Here is a 16,502-nt window from a genome sequence, read left to right on the forward strand (position 1 = left end):
AATGTAAATATCCCTTTTGCAGAAGGTCCTATGCTGTTCATTTTTGAATGCTTAAAATAAAAGCTTTTTGCACTATTTATTTCCTTTTTGCTGCTTTTTCCTCATCCACAGCTTAGCTGTAGTCCCTTCCTTTCTTGCCTTTCTCTTGTGAAATATGTGCATGAGAGGAAAGCAATGCCTTGTTTGTATGAGAACGCTTCTCTTGGATGATTTCCCTCTGCCATCTTTAGGATCCAGTATTCATGCCAAATAATGTGACCACTGAATGGTATCACGTATATTTGTATTACCAGAGACAGAGGAAGAGAAATACAGCTGATGTGGACTTTGTCGTACTTCAAATTGTAGTAGGCTTGTTATAATCATATGACTGAAGCTCTCATTTAAAAAGTTAATGGTAGTACTCTTCCAGCTAGGAATTAAAATGGGTAACTGATACTCACAAGGTCAGCCTTGAGTTTTCTGTGAAGAAATACTGACTATTCAATCATGTTGAATGTTGTTTTTTTTTAATTTGTATTATAAGTGTCCAATTACTGTTTAATATATTTTCTTTCACTGTATTAAATATACACAATGTAACAATGAGCACAGGTGTGTTGTGCTGATTCTCTTATAGAATTTAGTTACCCTAGTAGCGTGAGCAAAATTTCATTAGAGACGATAGGTTATCTTGGTTTGAAGTTCAGGGTATTTACACCATTCACTGAGCTTTAGGTCTTGTTTCCCATGTTTTGGGATCATGCTTTTTCCTTACTTGGTGCATAAGGAGCTTCTAGACTAAACATCACATACCTTCTTGCAGTCTTACTTCTCTTGCTTTAGTGTTTGCTTGTACATTACAGCACAAAGCATTTAGATTACTTCCAAGTCTTCCAATGGAGGATTTTACTCGCCTTTGCTAGAGGTGCTGGGAGCAATTAAAACCCAAAACCTGGTTTGGGATTGAAGATGCCACTGCTGTTGCTTCAGAACGACTTCTAAATCACTTGGGGGCCGTCTATGGAACTTGTTGGATCGGTTAAGAGGCTGTTTCCAGGCAATCCACGTGTATCTGTGTGTAATGCTGGCTGTGTGTGGATGCTACAAAGTTCTGCTTTTCTGTGGTTGTAGTAATAACAGGACTCTACAAAATTTCTGTGGAATATATTGTGCTGTCACAATCCCTAGTCATTTAAGTCTTGACTTATTTTTTAAAGGCTGAAGCAAAGTATGCATATTACTTAATGGACGTAGCTGGATTCTAAAGCAAGGAAGAAGTACAGCAGGAGTCACTTCTGATAGGAAGAAAATGCATGTAATTTTAGTTAGTGCTCACTAGTTAAGGAAAAACCAGCCCCAAGCTAATGCAATGTTTATGGAAACTTGAGTCTGCAAATGTGTACCTTTCTCTGAGCAAGCTTTCTATGCAAAATAGTAGGTGTGGACAGAAGTAGGAATCCTCATAAGTTGTTTAGAGACCAACTGAAAAAAAGGAGGCAGCAGATACCCACACTGAAGTGATCAACTTTTCCCAGATTTTATCTTTGTAAAGTAAGAGCACCATGAGCTTAAATGAAACTTCTCAGAGAACTGTCTAATACCTCTTAGATATATCTGTGTTATAGGGATTGCTGAAGCAGGGAAGGTGGAAGCAATATAGCTGAATTATCTATTTCATTCCCACATTTCTTAAAACTAACCACATGTTCTACTAGTGTGCAGTGGAAGGTTGGAGTAGTGCCACGGTAAAAGCGTTCTTGCGGACTGAAAGCTTTTTGCTGCAAACTATGTCTAGAAGTCTGAGGCACGTGATTATGAGTTCAGAGGGCTTTAACTCCATTTGTACTTTCAAATACCACGAGATGTGAGGGTATGGCTTTCATGTTAAGACAGTTTTTCATCTAGTAGTTGATACTTGGTATTGTGAGCTATCTAATATTGTTTTTAATCATTTTGAGCTGCATTCCTTTTCTTTGTGTGGTGTTTTTTTTCCAGTTGTTGTGAAGGAGAGAAAGAAAAAGAGCACTCTAGAGCAAAAGAGAATTGAACACGTGACGCAGAAGTGCTCTGCGTACCATATGGAAGTACTAGCACTGAGGGAAAGAACTGAAACCTCGGAACGTCACTTAGCTGTGCTTGAAGAGCATTGCAGGAGAGAAGAAAATAAAAAAGAAGGTCTCAGTAAGCAGGTCACAAGCCTGCGTATTAAGCTCTCTTTTTCTGAAGAAACAGCTGCTGACCTCTGTGAACAACTTCGGCAGTGTCAAGCTGAGTATCGGGAAATTGCTTCTGAGCTGGATGAACAGAGATCTGTAAATATGGGGCTGGAAGAAAAAAATGTTCAACTAAATAACATCATAGAAGCTGCCAAACAAAACATAATTGATAAAGTGTCACAAGTAAAAGCAGTGCAGACCAAATTAGGTGACTTATACAGACGTCACTTAGAGTCCTACGCTATCGATACTGACTTAGTCAATGTAGAGGATTCCTCAGGCTCTGAGGAAGATGAACCAGAGAGATCTCAAATTAGTTCTGCATGCCTTCAGTCACAGGCTTCTTCTATGTCAGATCTTGCACAGGACCGCTCCTTTTACCACGGTCTTGAAAGGATTTGGGAAGCATGCAAACATATTATTGATGTTTCCTCACAAAAAAGTCAGCGGATCGAAGCACTGCTTCAAGATGTTGAAAGCCTAAGGAAGGGACTGAAAGATGCTGAGAATTGTAATAATCGACTTGAAATGAAGCTAAGCGAGGTTACAAATCCAGGTAGTCAGAAAGAAGATCTTATGAATCAGTTACAAGAGCAAATAGAAAAGAAAACCTGGGACTTTGAAAAAAAGGCTGCGGAAGATCACAGAGTAATTGCACAATTTGAGGAGGAAGTTGCCAACTGTGAGGTAAAAATAAGAGAGCTTGAATGTCTCCTGGAAGCTTTCAGAGCAAAGGAAGGCAGCGTGACAAAACTCGAAGAGTTACTTAAGGAAAAGGAATCCGTTATTGTAAATCTAGAAACAGTTATGGCAGCTCTGCAGGAGAAGTCTGCTAATGAAGACACAAAGGTTGAAGAGCTAAATAATGAAAAAGCAAATCTGATGGAAGAAGTTGTGCAGCTGAAAAACAGCTTGGAGCAGATGAAACACTCTCTTTGGGAAAAGGAAAAGAGTGAAAAGGAGAAAATGCAAACTATAGAATCGTAAGTAACTCCTGAGATAACTTACAGCCCTTTGAGAACGAGCTAGAGTTAAAACTCGTTCTTGTGAACATCCCTTTGACTTAATGCTTTTGCATGTTTATCAGTAGCCAAGCAACTACTTTAGGATGCTTTGGTATGCTACTTGAGTTCAAAGGGAAACCAGGAGCGTGCAAGGAAGCAAAGAATAACTTGGGGATTTCTGGTGGTTTTGTTGTACATCCCTCAGAACAGAATCTGAAGTATTTGTAGCTTCAGAATCTGATTATGAGAGGCAAGCTGAAATTTGAAAGTAATTGTTTAAATCTTGCCACTGGTCTAGATAGATCTAAGATTCTATTTACAAGTAGAAACCAGCAGGCAGGGCCTGAATTAAGCCACAAATGCTGTTTCCATGAGATGCGTACAGTAATGTTCTTTGTCTCTTTATTTTTAACATAAGGCTTAAAAAGGCTGTTGCTGAGAGCTCTGTCCTTGTGCGGAATTTGAAAAAAGATTTGCAGAGGAAAGAAGAAGAGTATGCAGACTTAAAAGGCAAACTTCCTGATGCCAAGAAACAAATTCTGCAAGTACAAAGCGAGGTTTGTAGTCAAGTTTCTTCTAGAAGATTGTGCTTGGCTTTCTGTTGTTAGAACTTGTTTGCTCAAACCTTACCTACAAAGCTTAAAAATGTGTCACGCTGGTGGGGCAAGCAGCAACGCTTAGTGAATGTTGCCGTTGAAGCTGTAGAGGAGACCAGAAGTCAAGACATGGTTTCATAAAGATAACAAACAGAGGAAAGTAAACTTTGTTGGTAGTCTTGAATAATGTTTGTGAAAAGAATGGCTAATCGGCTTCTGGAGGGGGACTTGTGGTGATCTCTGTAGTAACAGTAGCCTTGCCTCTGGTATTTGTGGCAACTCCAAAACCTCAAACCTGACTCTTGTGAAAAGTGCTGATAACTGGGAAGAAAAATGGTATTTACCTGACGAGAAATAGACTGATTTCCAGAGGCTCTTTGATATGAAGGATATATATATATTTTTCTTTATTTTCATCTTAATGATATTAATGATTATAATCTAGTTATTAAGCAGGAAGATATTTTACAAGTGATTTTGCAGGCACTGAGTTGGAAATATCATGGGAAGTGTTTAGGGTGGGAAATTGAGGCATTAAAATGGTTTTAGGTAACTTGGTTTACAGAAGTCTTAAAATAACTGTGTGCTTTACTTATGTTACAGGTGTCGTCACTGCGTTCTTCGGAGAAATCTCTGAGGAACAGAATTGATGAACTTGAAAAGATTAAACAACAGTTCAGTGAAGAGCTGGATGTCAAAAGGCTTACTATCCAGCAACTTAGACAGGTACATGACTTTCATTAAAATTTCCTTGCTCATAATTTTTTTTTTTTTTTAAACGAATGATGCAAGTATTCCAAGCACAGGAAAAAGCTTACAGAAATTGGGGTAAAATGAAAGTAGCCAACTGAAATTAGTGATAGACCATGAAAGGTGTTCAAATAATTTGTCACTGCAGAGTGTTGGCAGATTGCTTTAAATACAATAAGCTGCATAGTAAATACATTTTTAATAGCTGCATATAACCTGATTCTGATGAGTGACATCTCTGTATGTTAATTGAAATGTCTTGCCTCAAACCCTTCTTATCAGCTTGAATGCTTATTTGTACTTTATGAAAAAATGACTGATTGTAGGCTGTCTTAAAAATTTGCTTGTTTCTACTGTGTATGCTTTTCTCTCAATGTGAAATATAGGAGCTGTTGAATAACAAGAAGTTGGAAGAAGTCACCAGACAATATGAGAAAATACGTGAAGGTTAGCCATTATTTTTCCTCTCTCTCTCCGTGTGTGTGTGTGTGTGTGTGTGTGTGTTGTATCCATGTCTATGTCACATCGCTAATGACTTTGGTAAGTCTTACTCTTTTATATTTTAAAACATGATTTGAGAAACTCCAAACTAGATGTTTAATAGTTACGCAGTGCTTTAAATGTTACTGTATGACTATTATCAAGTAAACTTGAAAGTAAAGCAGCAGATTTGGGTGAAGTCTCCAAGAAAGTGCAGATTTGCAGTGCTTTTTAAAAAGTCTGCTGCTCATGTGCTGTTTTAGTTGTCCTTTTGAGGTAAACTCAACCTCTGAAATGTCAAGTTCTGCAATAACAGATTCTGTAGGCTGTAGGATGAACTTAGAGCAGTTGAACTACAGTCATTTTCTCATGTAATAAACTCCATATTCTGATTGTCCCTAGCACTAGAATTCTCACCTAAAACAAGTTGGTAAGAGTCACTTAAGAACTCTGTATGTATCTGTATGTGAATATTTCAATAGAGATGCTCTATTTCTTTCAAGAGAGCTTTTGGTCATGGGGGAACCTTGACTTGAAAACTCCTCGGGAAAGGATAACGGGAACTAATAGGGAGTTCATCTGTAAATTTTCAAACCTCCAGATCTGTGTGCAAAAGAAAAAATAATTGAAGCTATGAAGATGACATTAGAAGAACAAGAAGAGACTCAGCTTGAACAAGATCAAGCACTTGAAGCTCAGTTAGAAGAGAATGAAAGATTAGCTTCAGGTAATCTTTCAGTGGAAAAGGAGCAGTGATGCATAAGTGCTTTAGATGTATTGTGATAGCCACTTTCCATTTTCACTTGGGCATTAATGTTCCATAGTAAACAACAAATTTCTACTTGTTAAAAGCTTCTGTTATTTCTCTGTTCTACAGCAGGCAAAACCTAAGTGGCTTTAGTAAAAAGTCATTAATGTGGTGTTTCAAATACACATTTGAAACCATAAGGTGTCTAACCTCTTTTTGTGTATTGAGTAGAACTGGAGACGTGGAAACATAGATGCAGAGAACTGCAGAACCAGAGCAATAGTGACCAGCAGCAAAAGGACAGGGAAAGGGAAGAGGCAAATGTGAGTGAAAACCATACAGAATTAATAAAGCTGCAAAAAGAGCTGAAGGTAACTTCACTTTAAAGTTGTAACTTCAACTTAGGAGACTACTTATAACGTGATAAAGTAAACTGTTACATTGATGAAGAAAACTTCCTGTACAACCTGCAGTGCAGTGTGCAATAAGGACCAGGTAGTGCTAGGAATATTAACTCAAAGCAGATTATAACTTAACATACATTTGTCCAACCTTTTTTCTATTAGTTGCTTGGGCAATTTGTATAAGCTATCCAAATCAGCACCTAACTTTATCGCCAGGAAGCCTTTTTTTGTTGTGCTGAGGGTCTAATTTTAATTGGCCTTGGTTAAAAGAATTTTTTTTTTCAAGTAGTTTCTCAGATGCTCTATGCTATATGTGAGTGTGTCTGACAGTAAGGTTGATTGCGATAGAAAAGGAGATAAAGTTGTTGTGGATTGGAGTAACGTTCTTGAGTACACATGGACTATTCCTACAGCGTAAATTGTGTTACGTTTCTGTGTCTTTCAACCCCAAAGGAGGTGCAAGTTTTCTACATCTCCTGCAAGGCAGCATAAAATATTAGACACCTTTAAGTTAAAATAGTTTTTCATGCAGTGACTTTTGGTGTAAGTTCTGTAATGCTTGTAAGAACATTTACAAAGAGAAAAAGTTGTTCTGTGGAGTCCCTTTGGTCTGATGAAGAAATACTGAAAATTATTTTTTTTAAATGGAAAAGAACTGATGAGTATGCAATACATGCACTGGGTACATTCTGTAGTAAAAACTGCTAATGTTTCTGTGATCTTGTAGAAACAAGTCTATTTAATGACGTCCTGGCTTTTAAGACTTTTATTCCTTAATCACTTAGTATTTCATTTCTGATTCCTTTGAAATAGACAAGTGAGGCCAAGTATCAAACTGATAGAAAGAAGTGGCTGGAGGAAAAAGAAGGACTCCTGAATCAGGTAAAAGAAGCTGAGAATCTTCGCAACAGAGAAATGAAGAAGTTTGCTGAGGACCGACAACGGCACGGAAAGCAACAAGCAGAAATTGTAAGTGACGAGGTCTTGGCAGAGTCATCCAGAGTCTGTAGTTTGGAGACAACTTCACGCCAAGTACTAACAGTATGGGCACGTAAGAGTAGCTTGTCCAAGTCCCCTTGCTTTCTTATGAAGCCCGTATGAGAACTGCTTGATTTGGAAAAGGGAGGAATAGGAGGGTCACAAAAAGACAAAGCTTTCCTAACTACGTAATGAAATGTAACGTACGTGGGACTTAAATAAGAAAATTACAGTTGACAAATAAATTACTGCTTAATGAGTCTAAGAAAACATTTTGAACAATAGGATTTGTTTGTTTTCTTTTCTGGAACACAGAAGGCCTCTAAGCCTTTATAAGGAAGAAAAAGGCAATGGAGTTTCCAAAGGAACCCCACAAACTTCTCTCCAGATACTGAATAAAACTGCTGGGTCAATCTGCTCCCTTTTTTTTGCTCCCTTATCACTTTCCAAGAAGTGACTGATAACAAAGTGGTTGCTTGAGCTGTTCACTGAGCTGTTGTCATGTAACTTCTCAAACATGTAAATCTGTATGGTGCACAAAACCTTTTTTGCATCCGGAAGTAGTTAGTCCTGACTTTCTGGACCTGCAAGCAGCACAGAGGATGTGAGGAGACCGGTACTGTTAGTAATCACTAAATGAGCAAACCAAAGTGGAGCTTCTTAAATAATACCAATGATAATTTTTCACAAGGAGAGTAACAGAGATTGTCTAGTAGAAGCATGGTTTTGCTTCTGTAGTTTGTAGTGCAGTAGTTCTAGAGCTCCCGTGGATCTTGAAGAGATCATACATTTACTAAGACTGTAAAACAGTGCTACCTACCAAACTGTAAGAACCCTTCAGTGTGTGCTAGTGCTGTTCATCGATAATCTTTTCTTTGTTTAGGCAAGACTTGTTGCCCAGCTGGAGGAAAAGGACTGCGATCTTCAAAAGTGGCGTGAAGAGAGAGATCAGTTAGTAGAAGCTTTGGAAGTACAGCTCAAAACGTTGGCTGCTAATGCCGTGCAAAGAGAGAGAGAAATAGCAGAACTGAAACGATCGGCCTTAAAGGATTCAAGCAAGGTCAGCTCTCTTTTCTTCCCGCCTGATTGGCTACCCATAAATTCTGCAAAACGCTATGCCTGCTCTTTGTATTTTGGGTGTAGTTCTGTTCTTGAACACTGTCGTATTGACATCGTGTGCAGTGCAGCTAACCAAAAAAAGCACCAGATTTTACTTCCGTTCTTCAGAAACAGGATTTCTGTTAGTGCTAGAGTTTCAAAATTTTTAGTAGTTCAAATAAACGGACGTCAGTTTGATGCTTTTGATCCTAAGGTTAGTCTGGACGTCTGTAACTTTTTCCCATAATTCACAGCGTTTCTTGGTCCCAAGCTGGGCTCAATACTTGGTCAGATAGTAGTTCTGTCTCAGGTTTCTTACTTTCTTTGTTTTCTCTGAGCTAGTATCTACAATGGCATGGAAAGACGGAAGGAGATGTGAAGAGAGATGCAGGGAAGCATCAAAGGCAGAGGGGGAATGATCTCTGGAAGTTGCCTTTTTTATTTCACTGTCCAGCTTTAAATCAGGACAGCCAATCTAAGCAGTAGCATGGAACTTCAGAAGCTAAACAGAAGACTAATTGAGTTGTGCTTTTTTGAGGATGTTTGGATATCTCCTTCTGTGGGATGGGAGCTGTGCTCATAACAAAACTTCCCCTACAACTGCTGACAATTCTCACAGTGCAGAGGTCTTCGTGAACAAATAAAAACTCTTTTTATTCTTGTATCTTGAGAGAAAGGCTGAAGCACAAGAGTAGAAGAAAAGAAAAGAATTCAATACCTATTGTAATACATCTTCCCAGGCAATTAGGTGACTACTGCACTTGTAGCAGTGACCATACAAAACCATGAAATGTTATTGTTCTTGATTAGCTTACTGCCTTAGCCTGCAATTCTGAAACGGTTGCTACTAAGTAACTGCAGTGCTGCTTGTGTGTGTTAGCTCCTTTTGCCAATCCTGCAACTCAGCAATTTGTACGGTGTTTATTAGGATAATGAAACTGTGATAGAAGAGTTAAGAAAAGAACTGGCTGACAAAGATGACTTTATAAAGGAATTAAAACAACGCATCAGCCGCAATAGCCCCCAGGCTTTGTCAGAAGTACCTTTACTTGAAGAAAGACAAGGTAGAATGGATCATTCTGTAAATGAAAAGGTATGATTATATTTATAGAAAATATGTACTCAAAGTCTTGTTCATCCCTTTTTGTTCTGCTGCTTTCCTAGAGATACTGGAAATCTCCCAGGAGTTAGAATCACTTTTCTTAACATAGAGTCCTTTAACTACATATTCAGTGATGAGTGTTGGTTCTTTCTGTCTTCCACTCAGGCATGTGCTCTCATCCTCTCAGAAGCATTTTATTTACTGGAACTCCACCTCTGTATATATGCAATGGAACTTTTCCGTGTGTTCATGTGTGGACACTAAAGATTAGGCAGAGGTTTAGTCTCTGGCATTCTAACATAGCAGCTGTGAGCGTGCAGAGAGTATGGGCTGAATGGATGACAAGACGACCAGCATTACAGATTTAGTCCCTAAGTAACATCTGACTTGGTCTCTTTTGGAGGTAGAGTACTGAATGAGGCTGTTGGAGAGACCCAGTAGGGTGAATCTGAAGATTACACGATGAATGGATGTTACTGCCTTCACAGACTTGTGCTGTGTTTCAACTTACTTGTTCATGTGGTGTCTGAGCTTGAGATTTTACGCTGGAAACTTTAGAAAACTCAAAGTATTTTGGAGGTGTGCTGCACAGCTTGATCTTTACTGATTTTAAATGTTTACAGGCTGTGAAAAAAGAAAGCAAAACTGAAAACGGAGATGAAGAAAGTATTCCAGGAAGACGTGAAGCTAAAGGGAATTATTCATCAACTCCACATCCTAGCAGTGTCACTTCATTAAATGAATCTGAGGTTAGTATGCAACTTCAAATCTGAAAATGTTGTAGTTGTACTGATCTTGATAAGGAATGAGTAGGAAAAGGTCTCGAGTTCTCTACACAATTCTCAAGCTTTGTTTATCCCTTTCAAGGTGATCAGATCATCTGTTTTCATAGCCTTTGGTAGGAATAAAAGCTGTTGAAACCATTGTGTGATGAATTCCTCTTATTTGCTGTTGAAAACTTTCCTCTCGTTGATGCTTATGACGTGGCTCATGATTAAATGAGTCACCTGGAAAGCAATTTACAGAGCCACTGAAATGGGCACAGCAAATTGAACTTGTTTTCTTCCCCTGCAGGATTTCTAACTTTGCTAGCTTTCGTAAAGTAGCAGTTCTATGCATTTATGGCAGTAGTAGCAGCCATCTGCCATTTCCTGATGTCCCCAGCAGCCCGTCTTCCATGTTCTGTTCAACATCTGAACTTGCTTTTGATATGCTAGCTACTAGCTGAATTCCTGCCATAGAGAAGGAGGAGTCCAGGTGATCACAGCTCTGACTCTGTTGTTCCTGCCGAGAAAAACAGGGTTGGGTGGATCTCTGCAACTCTAGTGTAGAAGAGGAAGGGCAAACTGCCTAAAACTAAGCTGGACGATAATAAGGCACTTGAGTCAAAAGCTTCTGTTCCTGCCCAGTTCTGCAGCAGCAGAGTTGACATGAAGAAAATCATGTCAGTTAATTGTAGAAAGAGAATGGTTGTCTGTGCCCTTGAGAAAAATGACCTGTAAAGCATCAGGCTCAATGTAACATGGAAAACTTTTTCTGTTACCTTAGATTGGAAACAATAATTTTAATTGTAATTGTAACAGGTTCTGGGAAAGAAGGGCTAAACTCTGCTGTAACTGAAATAGACTTCTTCTTCGGTTAGAAGTGTTCTGTAAGCTAACAGCTGGGATACTGCGTGTTTGCATATCCTTTTCCAGATGCATGATAGTTTTTTAACCTCATGGCTTCCCTAACACTTGCACTTAAAATTTCTCTGTGCTATCAGGAGCATTTGGAAACTGACCTCCACTCTTCTGAAGCATCCACGGAAAATGGAAAAACTAGTAGGTTCCCAAAACCAGAGGTGGAAATCCAACTGTCACCTCTGCAACCTGATAAGATGGAGATAAAGCGGTGCGACAGCATGTTACCTGCAAGGGTGAAAATGCCTAGGACAAGAAAGAAGAGAAAAAGTGATGACATGGATGAGGTATGACCTACACCAAACAGAAAACCAAATATCTGATGCCTTTCTACCATTCCTTGTTTAAGCTTTAAAAAATGCTACTTCTATCTCAGGAAAGTGGTTGAAGCATTTAATTGATGAACCTTGGTGTGGAGAGTCCAAGCTTTAATGAAACTAAACTAGTAGCCAAGCTGGGTGATAATGATTTAAGAGAAGGGAAAGAATTTATCTCAACTCCCTTGTGAATTTTCTTTGAAAATCCGTAGACATCAGTCAGCTTTTTAGACTTCTTATACATTTGCTTTCTATTTTGTGTGAAATATCTGAGTGTTTCCTCTGAAAAGGAGAAAAAAGTCCAGTCCGTATGGGGATGGCATCACATCACAGGATGTCTAATACTGATATCTTAATAATGCTACCAACCCGTTTGTGCACTTGAATGTTTATTTAGTATTTGATTCACATTGGAATTGTTACTACTTGCAAATACCTCCCTATTACTGAACGCAATAGCGTTGAAAGTGTTTGCTTTTGTGATCTACCTAATGAAAAGTGAATCTTTCTAAACGATTTGTGGCTAAAACTTGTCTTATTTTCCCAGGATTTTGTGATAAGTGAGAACTCGAAAAATGCAAAGTCTGCCATGGCTTGTAATTCACCCTCTACAAGCGACAAGAAAATGGTTGGTTTTTGTTCTAGTTTGGAAGCTAGTTTGGGACTTTCTGTCATAGTGTGGCCATTTGAAGGGAGTAAACATTCTTATGCAGCAGTGTCTTATCCTTATTTGTGTAGCTGAATGGGAATCTTAAACTCTTATTAAATCCCATAAGCTTACCATAGAGCAAGTTGGTCTGTCCCAAGAGTGTATAATGGCTGGGCTGTAGTGTGGAATGATTTGGTGGAAAGCATATCGCAGACTGAATAGCTGGGAGGAGAAGTCTGAGCGTATTATCATGGGCTTTTGTAAGTGAAGCCCCTGTATTAACCTGAGATTCATGTGATTTGTATGCATGGGAATGATTAAAAAGAGATGTTTTAATGTCTTAGGAGTATCCTTGGCATGGTTAGAGTGTGAAGAGTAGGTTTTTCCCAATCTGTTGTCTTCTGTTTTGTATGTTTGTTTATTTTTTTATAATTAGAACAGCTTATGTAAGAAACATCTCCACAGCTTGGGATTTACTATTAAAGAAACTACTGCTTCTTTAACAAATGTTAAGAAACTTATGCCTTGGAATTGCTGAGACTTTGACAACTCCCTAAAGGATATAAAATTGTCTACGTTACTTGCAGTTGTAATATCATTAGCATAATAAACAGAGGTGTCAGTAGCAAAGCTCAAAATGTCGGCTTAAGATAACACTGACCTAAAATAAAGCTTAAACACTGCTCTTATTTCTTGTTCACGTGTCTGTTAAACAGAAATCCGGAAAAGAGTACTTCCTTAGAAAGCGAGTATGTACTTCCGGTCGAAGATTGACTAGCAGGAGTGATGGAACTCTACAAAAAGTTGGAGATTTTCTTCAAAGTACTCCTTCTATTATTCACTCTAAAGGTTGGTGTAGAATAAGTAAGATTTATTCCACCTTCTGTAGGCACTGCAGAATGGCTTGTTTCTGCTGTAGGCTATGAATGTATATATTCTTAGAGAACTTGTCTGCCATGGTAAGTTGCTCTTCAACTCATGAAATAAATGCATTTATTCATCTCTTCCGAGATTCACCACTACTTGAATGAAAATCTGCAAGTATGCAGAGGAAGTTGACTCCACCTTGTGCTTCTGTCAGCACAAAAGTGAGGCCTGTTGTTTAGCTCCTGCCAAAGTTCCTCACTTCCAGTGACTTCTGAGTCATGTTTGTTCTTCATACCCTTGATGGACCATTGCAATTTCTGAATATTTTAATTTAAACTTGATGTATCACTTATAAACCAAGTTTATAATGAAGCTTTTGGCATTTGTTGATATAAAGACTCACAAAATCCCTAAGTTGGCTAGTTTATGAATCAAAACAAATTCCTTCTAGCCAAGAAGCTGATGGCAGCAGTAAGCTCCCCAAAATCTCCTGAACCAGAAAGTCTTGGAAAGCTGGGGATGAAGCCAAAAAGATCCAAAAGGAAGCTGTATTCAACTGACATTTCCTGCCCTCTAGACATACCTGCTTCTTGGGTGAGCGATTATACATTACTGTTCTGTCCAATGTAATGCATTTCTGTAGTCTTGTCTCAACATAAATTACTCAGGAGTCCAACAAACTTGAAGATTTCACCTATTTGCAGGAGGAGGTTGAAAGTGCTGAGCTATTTCTTTGTTTGATCTAGTCATTCTTGTTGGTCTTCCTCCTGCAGTTTTATTTTATTTTCTCTTTGAAGATCTCTGTATTTGGCTGCTGGCTTACAGCAGCCTATGTAGGGAATGTAGCAATCATGGAGACGTCTTCCAATTTGGAATCATAGACACTTACAGTGTGTTGGGTTGGGATTTTTCTACTACAGCTCTGCTTTTCTAAAGCACAACTTAAACAGCTCTTTAGGTATGCTGAAACTGCGTTGTCCTGCCTAAGCCACCTTGTCAAGGATCTGAAGTGCCAGGACTTGATGCACCATTTCAGAAAGCAATTTTGTGACTCTGCCAGCAGCTATGGTGCTGAGAGTTCTTGCTCTGTTGGAGCCGCATCCTCTAATTATGTTAGAGTCCTTTTTCTGTTCAATATAGTGTTCATTTGCCCACACTGTAACATCCCACTGAATTTTCTGTTGATTTGATGGATGGGGGGGGCAGAAACCAAAATGGTTTTTGTTAGAGCATGAAGGAAATGAGACAATTTTTTCTCTCACTGTACTTCTGAGTGCATGGAACTGAACAGAGAAGTGAATTGCTGGGCAAGTCATAGCTACAGGGATTTAGGCTAGAAATGTTTTCTGAACACCCCATGTTTCACAAAACGTGCATTAGAATGCTCATTCGAAAATAAGCATTTTAATGTGAATGCTGCCTTCAGGTTTTCTTTGGGTGTGGGTATTTTTTAAAATGAACAGCATTTTGTACATTTGTCTTATTTGTTCCTTCTGATTAAGCTGCATCAAAACAATCTCTGTATCCTATAGATTTCTGTATCCTGTAGAATTCTGATTAAAAGATAATAAGCAAATGCCATTCTGAAATCCATTTAGGGGAAGAAATATGTTTGCATGGGTCATTGTCAGTCTTGTGTAAAAAGATGAGTAACTTTTGAAATATTTTCTTCAGGTTTCTGTGGAACAGAACAAGAAGGAAAGCGACCATGTAATCATCAAGCGACGACTACGATCCAAAAAACACTAAATAACCTTGAAGAAGCATTTTTGTTCCACTTAGTCAGGACTTAGTTCTATTATATTGTTATTGTTATAACTGGTTGTTATTGAACGTTAACAGTTGCTTAGTTGTGCTATTAGGTTTGTATATAGTCTTTCTGACGTTTCAAACTGACTCTTGAAGTTGAAATAAATACCAGTTTTCTTGAATTATGTGTTTGGCTTTTTTTTGTTTGTTTGTTTGGGTTCTTTTTTTTTTTTTTTTTTTTTTCTTTTGCTTCTTTTGTTTTTTTGTTTGTTTTGCCTCCCCTGTATAGGAATGGTGTCTTTAGAAATGTTTGTTATTTACCCATTGTGCAGTAGTAATAACATACTTGTTCAGGATGGCCTGAATTGCTTTTTTCAGGTGACTGGTGTACTTAGCAGAACTTTGCGGGAGAGGAATGGGATCAGCGCATGATAATGCTTGATTTTTGAATCTTTTTAAAGAATTTTCTTTGGAGAGAAGATAGTGCCAGTTCCTCAATGTGGAAGACAGGCGCCATCTTCTTTCTCACCTCTTCATTCAAATACAACAGAGAATAAGCTGCCCGTCTCTCAAATTTGGCTTTCCTTCCTAAGTAGAGATGAATGCATCTGTCGTGAAATCTTGTTTAATGTTTTCATAGGTAGTTTTACGCTTTGAGCTCCTTTGTCCTTCTGTCCGGATCTTCTGTTTTCTCCCACCTGTGCTTTGGTTATCTGTCTAGACTGACCTTTTTCAGGGCTAGAGTTGAGCTCTTTCAGGACTTGAGAAGAGTGCATCGCTGATGACTCTTAGCTAGGTGGTAGGTGAGCGTTTCTGCCTTTTATGCAAGTGTCATAGCTGGAGGCATAATAAATAACAAAGTGAAAGTCATGGCACAGTCTTAAACAGTGGGCCGTACTTAGCGTATTGCTTCTTTGCCTTTCTCAGAGTTCTGTCTGCTTTGTTCCACGCTCAGCACAAGTTCAACCAGCTGCTCATCTTGCCCCCCATCTTGTTCTTCTGTACAGTTCAAGTTAATTTTAGAGCCCATCAATACATGCCTGTTGAGCAGGACTGTTCCTCCCGTTGCGCAACCTTGCTCTTGCCTGCAGAGAGATTCACGGTCCATCACGCTGCTTTGAATGACGGCTTGATTGCTTGTCATTAAATCACCAAATAAGCTTTGAAACCAAGAAAAATCTACAAGGTAAGTGCAGGATAGGAAGCACGTTGAATTCCTTGTGGTATGATTTCTTTGTTGATTTGATTGTTCTTTTCCCCACCAAATGTAAAATGTCGTAGTTTCCAATATTTTCTTCCAGCTCTTGCGGGTAAAAATGTTGCACGTGGAACAGCTGTGACAGTGGGTTTTCCTTGTTGGGTTTTTGCTCCTTTCCATGAAAGGAGAACCGAATATTCTGGGGAGTCTTCTTTGTGATAGGACAGCTTTAAGTAGGCATGCTAATACCTGAGCTTCTTGGGGCTCGACTTGTGCTGTGACTGAAGAAAAGTCGAGCTATGAACAAGAAGTGCGTATGTGGGTGAGCACGTGCGTCTGCATGCGTGTAGGCCAGCCGGCGCGGCGCCCGCACGATGGCGCTGCGGCCCTTTTGATCCCGAGTCAGCAGCCCTCCCTCTGCCAGCGGCAGGGAGCAGAAGTGCTTTGCTTTTTTCCGACGCGCCCGAATCTCGGCGCGCTTAGCCGAGCTTCGTGGAGCTATGCTGCTGCTAGTGGAGCTCCTTCAGCTCCTGCATTTCCCTGTCGCCTGTAGGAGCGTCTGTACTGCAGCGCATTCCATGTCTCTCCCCTCTGTCACTTCTGGAGTTACCTTTTGCACACTCGCCCTGCTGAAGAGATGTACTGCCTATACAGTGTTGTTTCAGAACGGTGCCCAGCACTT

The 16,502-nt window shown here is 39.2% G+C and overlaps 1 protein-coding gene across 6 annotated transcripts in view; it reads left to right on the forward strand.

Moving 5' to 3' along the window:
• LOC125694253 (kinesin-like protein KIF20B) overlaps positions 1-14,804 on the forward strand; it is a 30,894-nt gene extending 16,090 nt beyond the window's left edge. For all 6 annotated transcript variants that reach the window (XM_048947200.1, XM_048947201.1, XM_048947202.1 and 3 more), the window contains 15 exons: positions 1,978-3,181; positions 3,621-3,759; positions 4,402-4,524; positions 4,935-4,995; positions 5,630-5,755; positions 6,008-6,147; positions 6,994-7,149; positions 8,042-8,218; positions 9,185-9,349; positions 9,982-10,107; positions 11,124-11,327; positions 11,905-11,985; positions 12,723-12,855; positions 13,325-13,467; positions 14,548-14,804. In XM_048947200.1, coding sequence (XP_048803157.1) covers positions 1,978-3,181; positions 3,621-3,759; positions 4,402-4,524; positions 4,935-4,995; positions 5,630-5,755; positions 6,008-6,147; positions 6,994-7,149; positions 8,042-8,218; positions 9,185-9,349; positions 9,982-10,107; positions 11,124-11,327; positions 11,905-11,985; positions 12,723-12,855; positions 13,325-13,467; positions 14,548-14,622 — 3,053 coding nt within the window. In that variant the 3' untranslated portion in view covers positions 14,623-14,804. The remainder of the gene's footprint in view (positions 1-1,977; positions 3,182-3,620; positions 3,760-4,401; positions 4,525-4,934; positions 4,996-5,629; positions 5,756-6,007; positions 6,148-6,993; positions 7,150-8,041; positions 8,219-9,184; positions 9,350-9,981; positions 10,108-11,123; positions 11,328-11,904; positions 11,986-12,722; positions 12,856-13,324; positions 13,468-14,547) is intronic.
• The last annotated feature ends 1,698 nt before the right edge of the window (positions 14,805-16,502 follow it).

This window comes from Lagopus muta, chromosome 5 (genome assembly GCF_023343835.1).
Source record: "Lagopus muta isolate bLagMut1 chromosome 5, bLagMut1 primary, whole genome shotgun sequence".
Lineage (NCBI taxonomy): Eukaryota > Metazoa > Chordata > Aves > Galliformes > Phasianidae > Lagopus > Lagopus muta.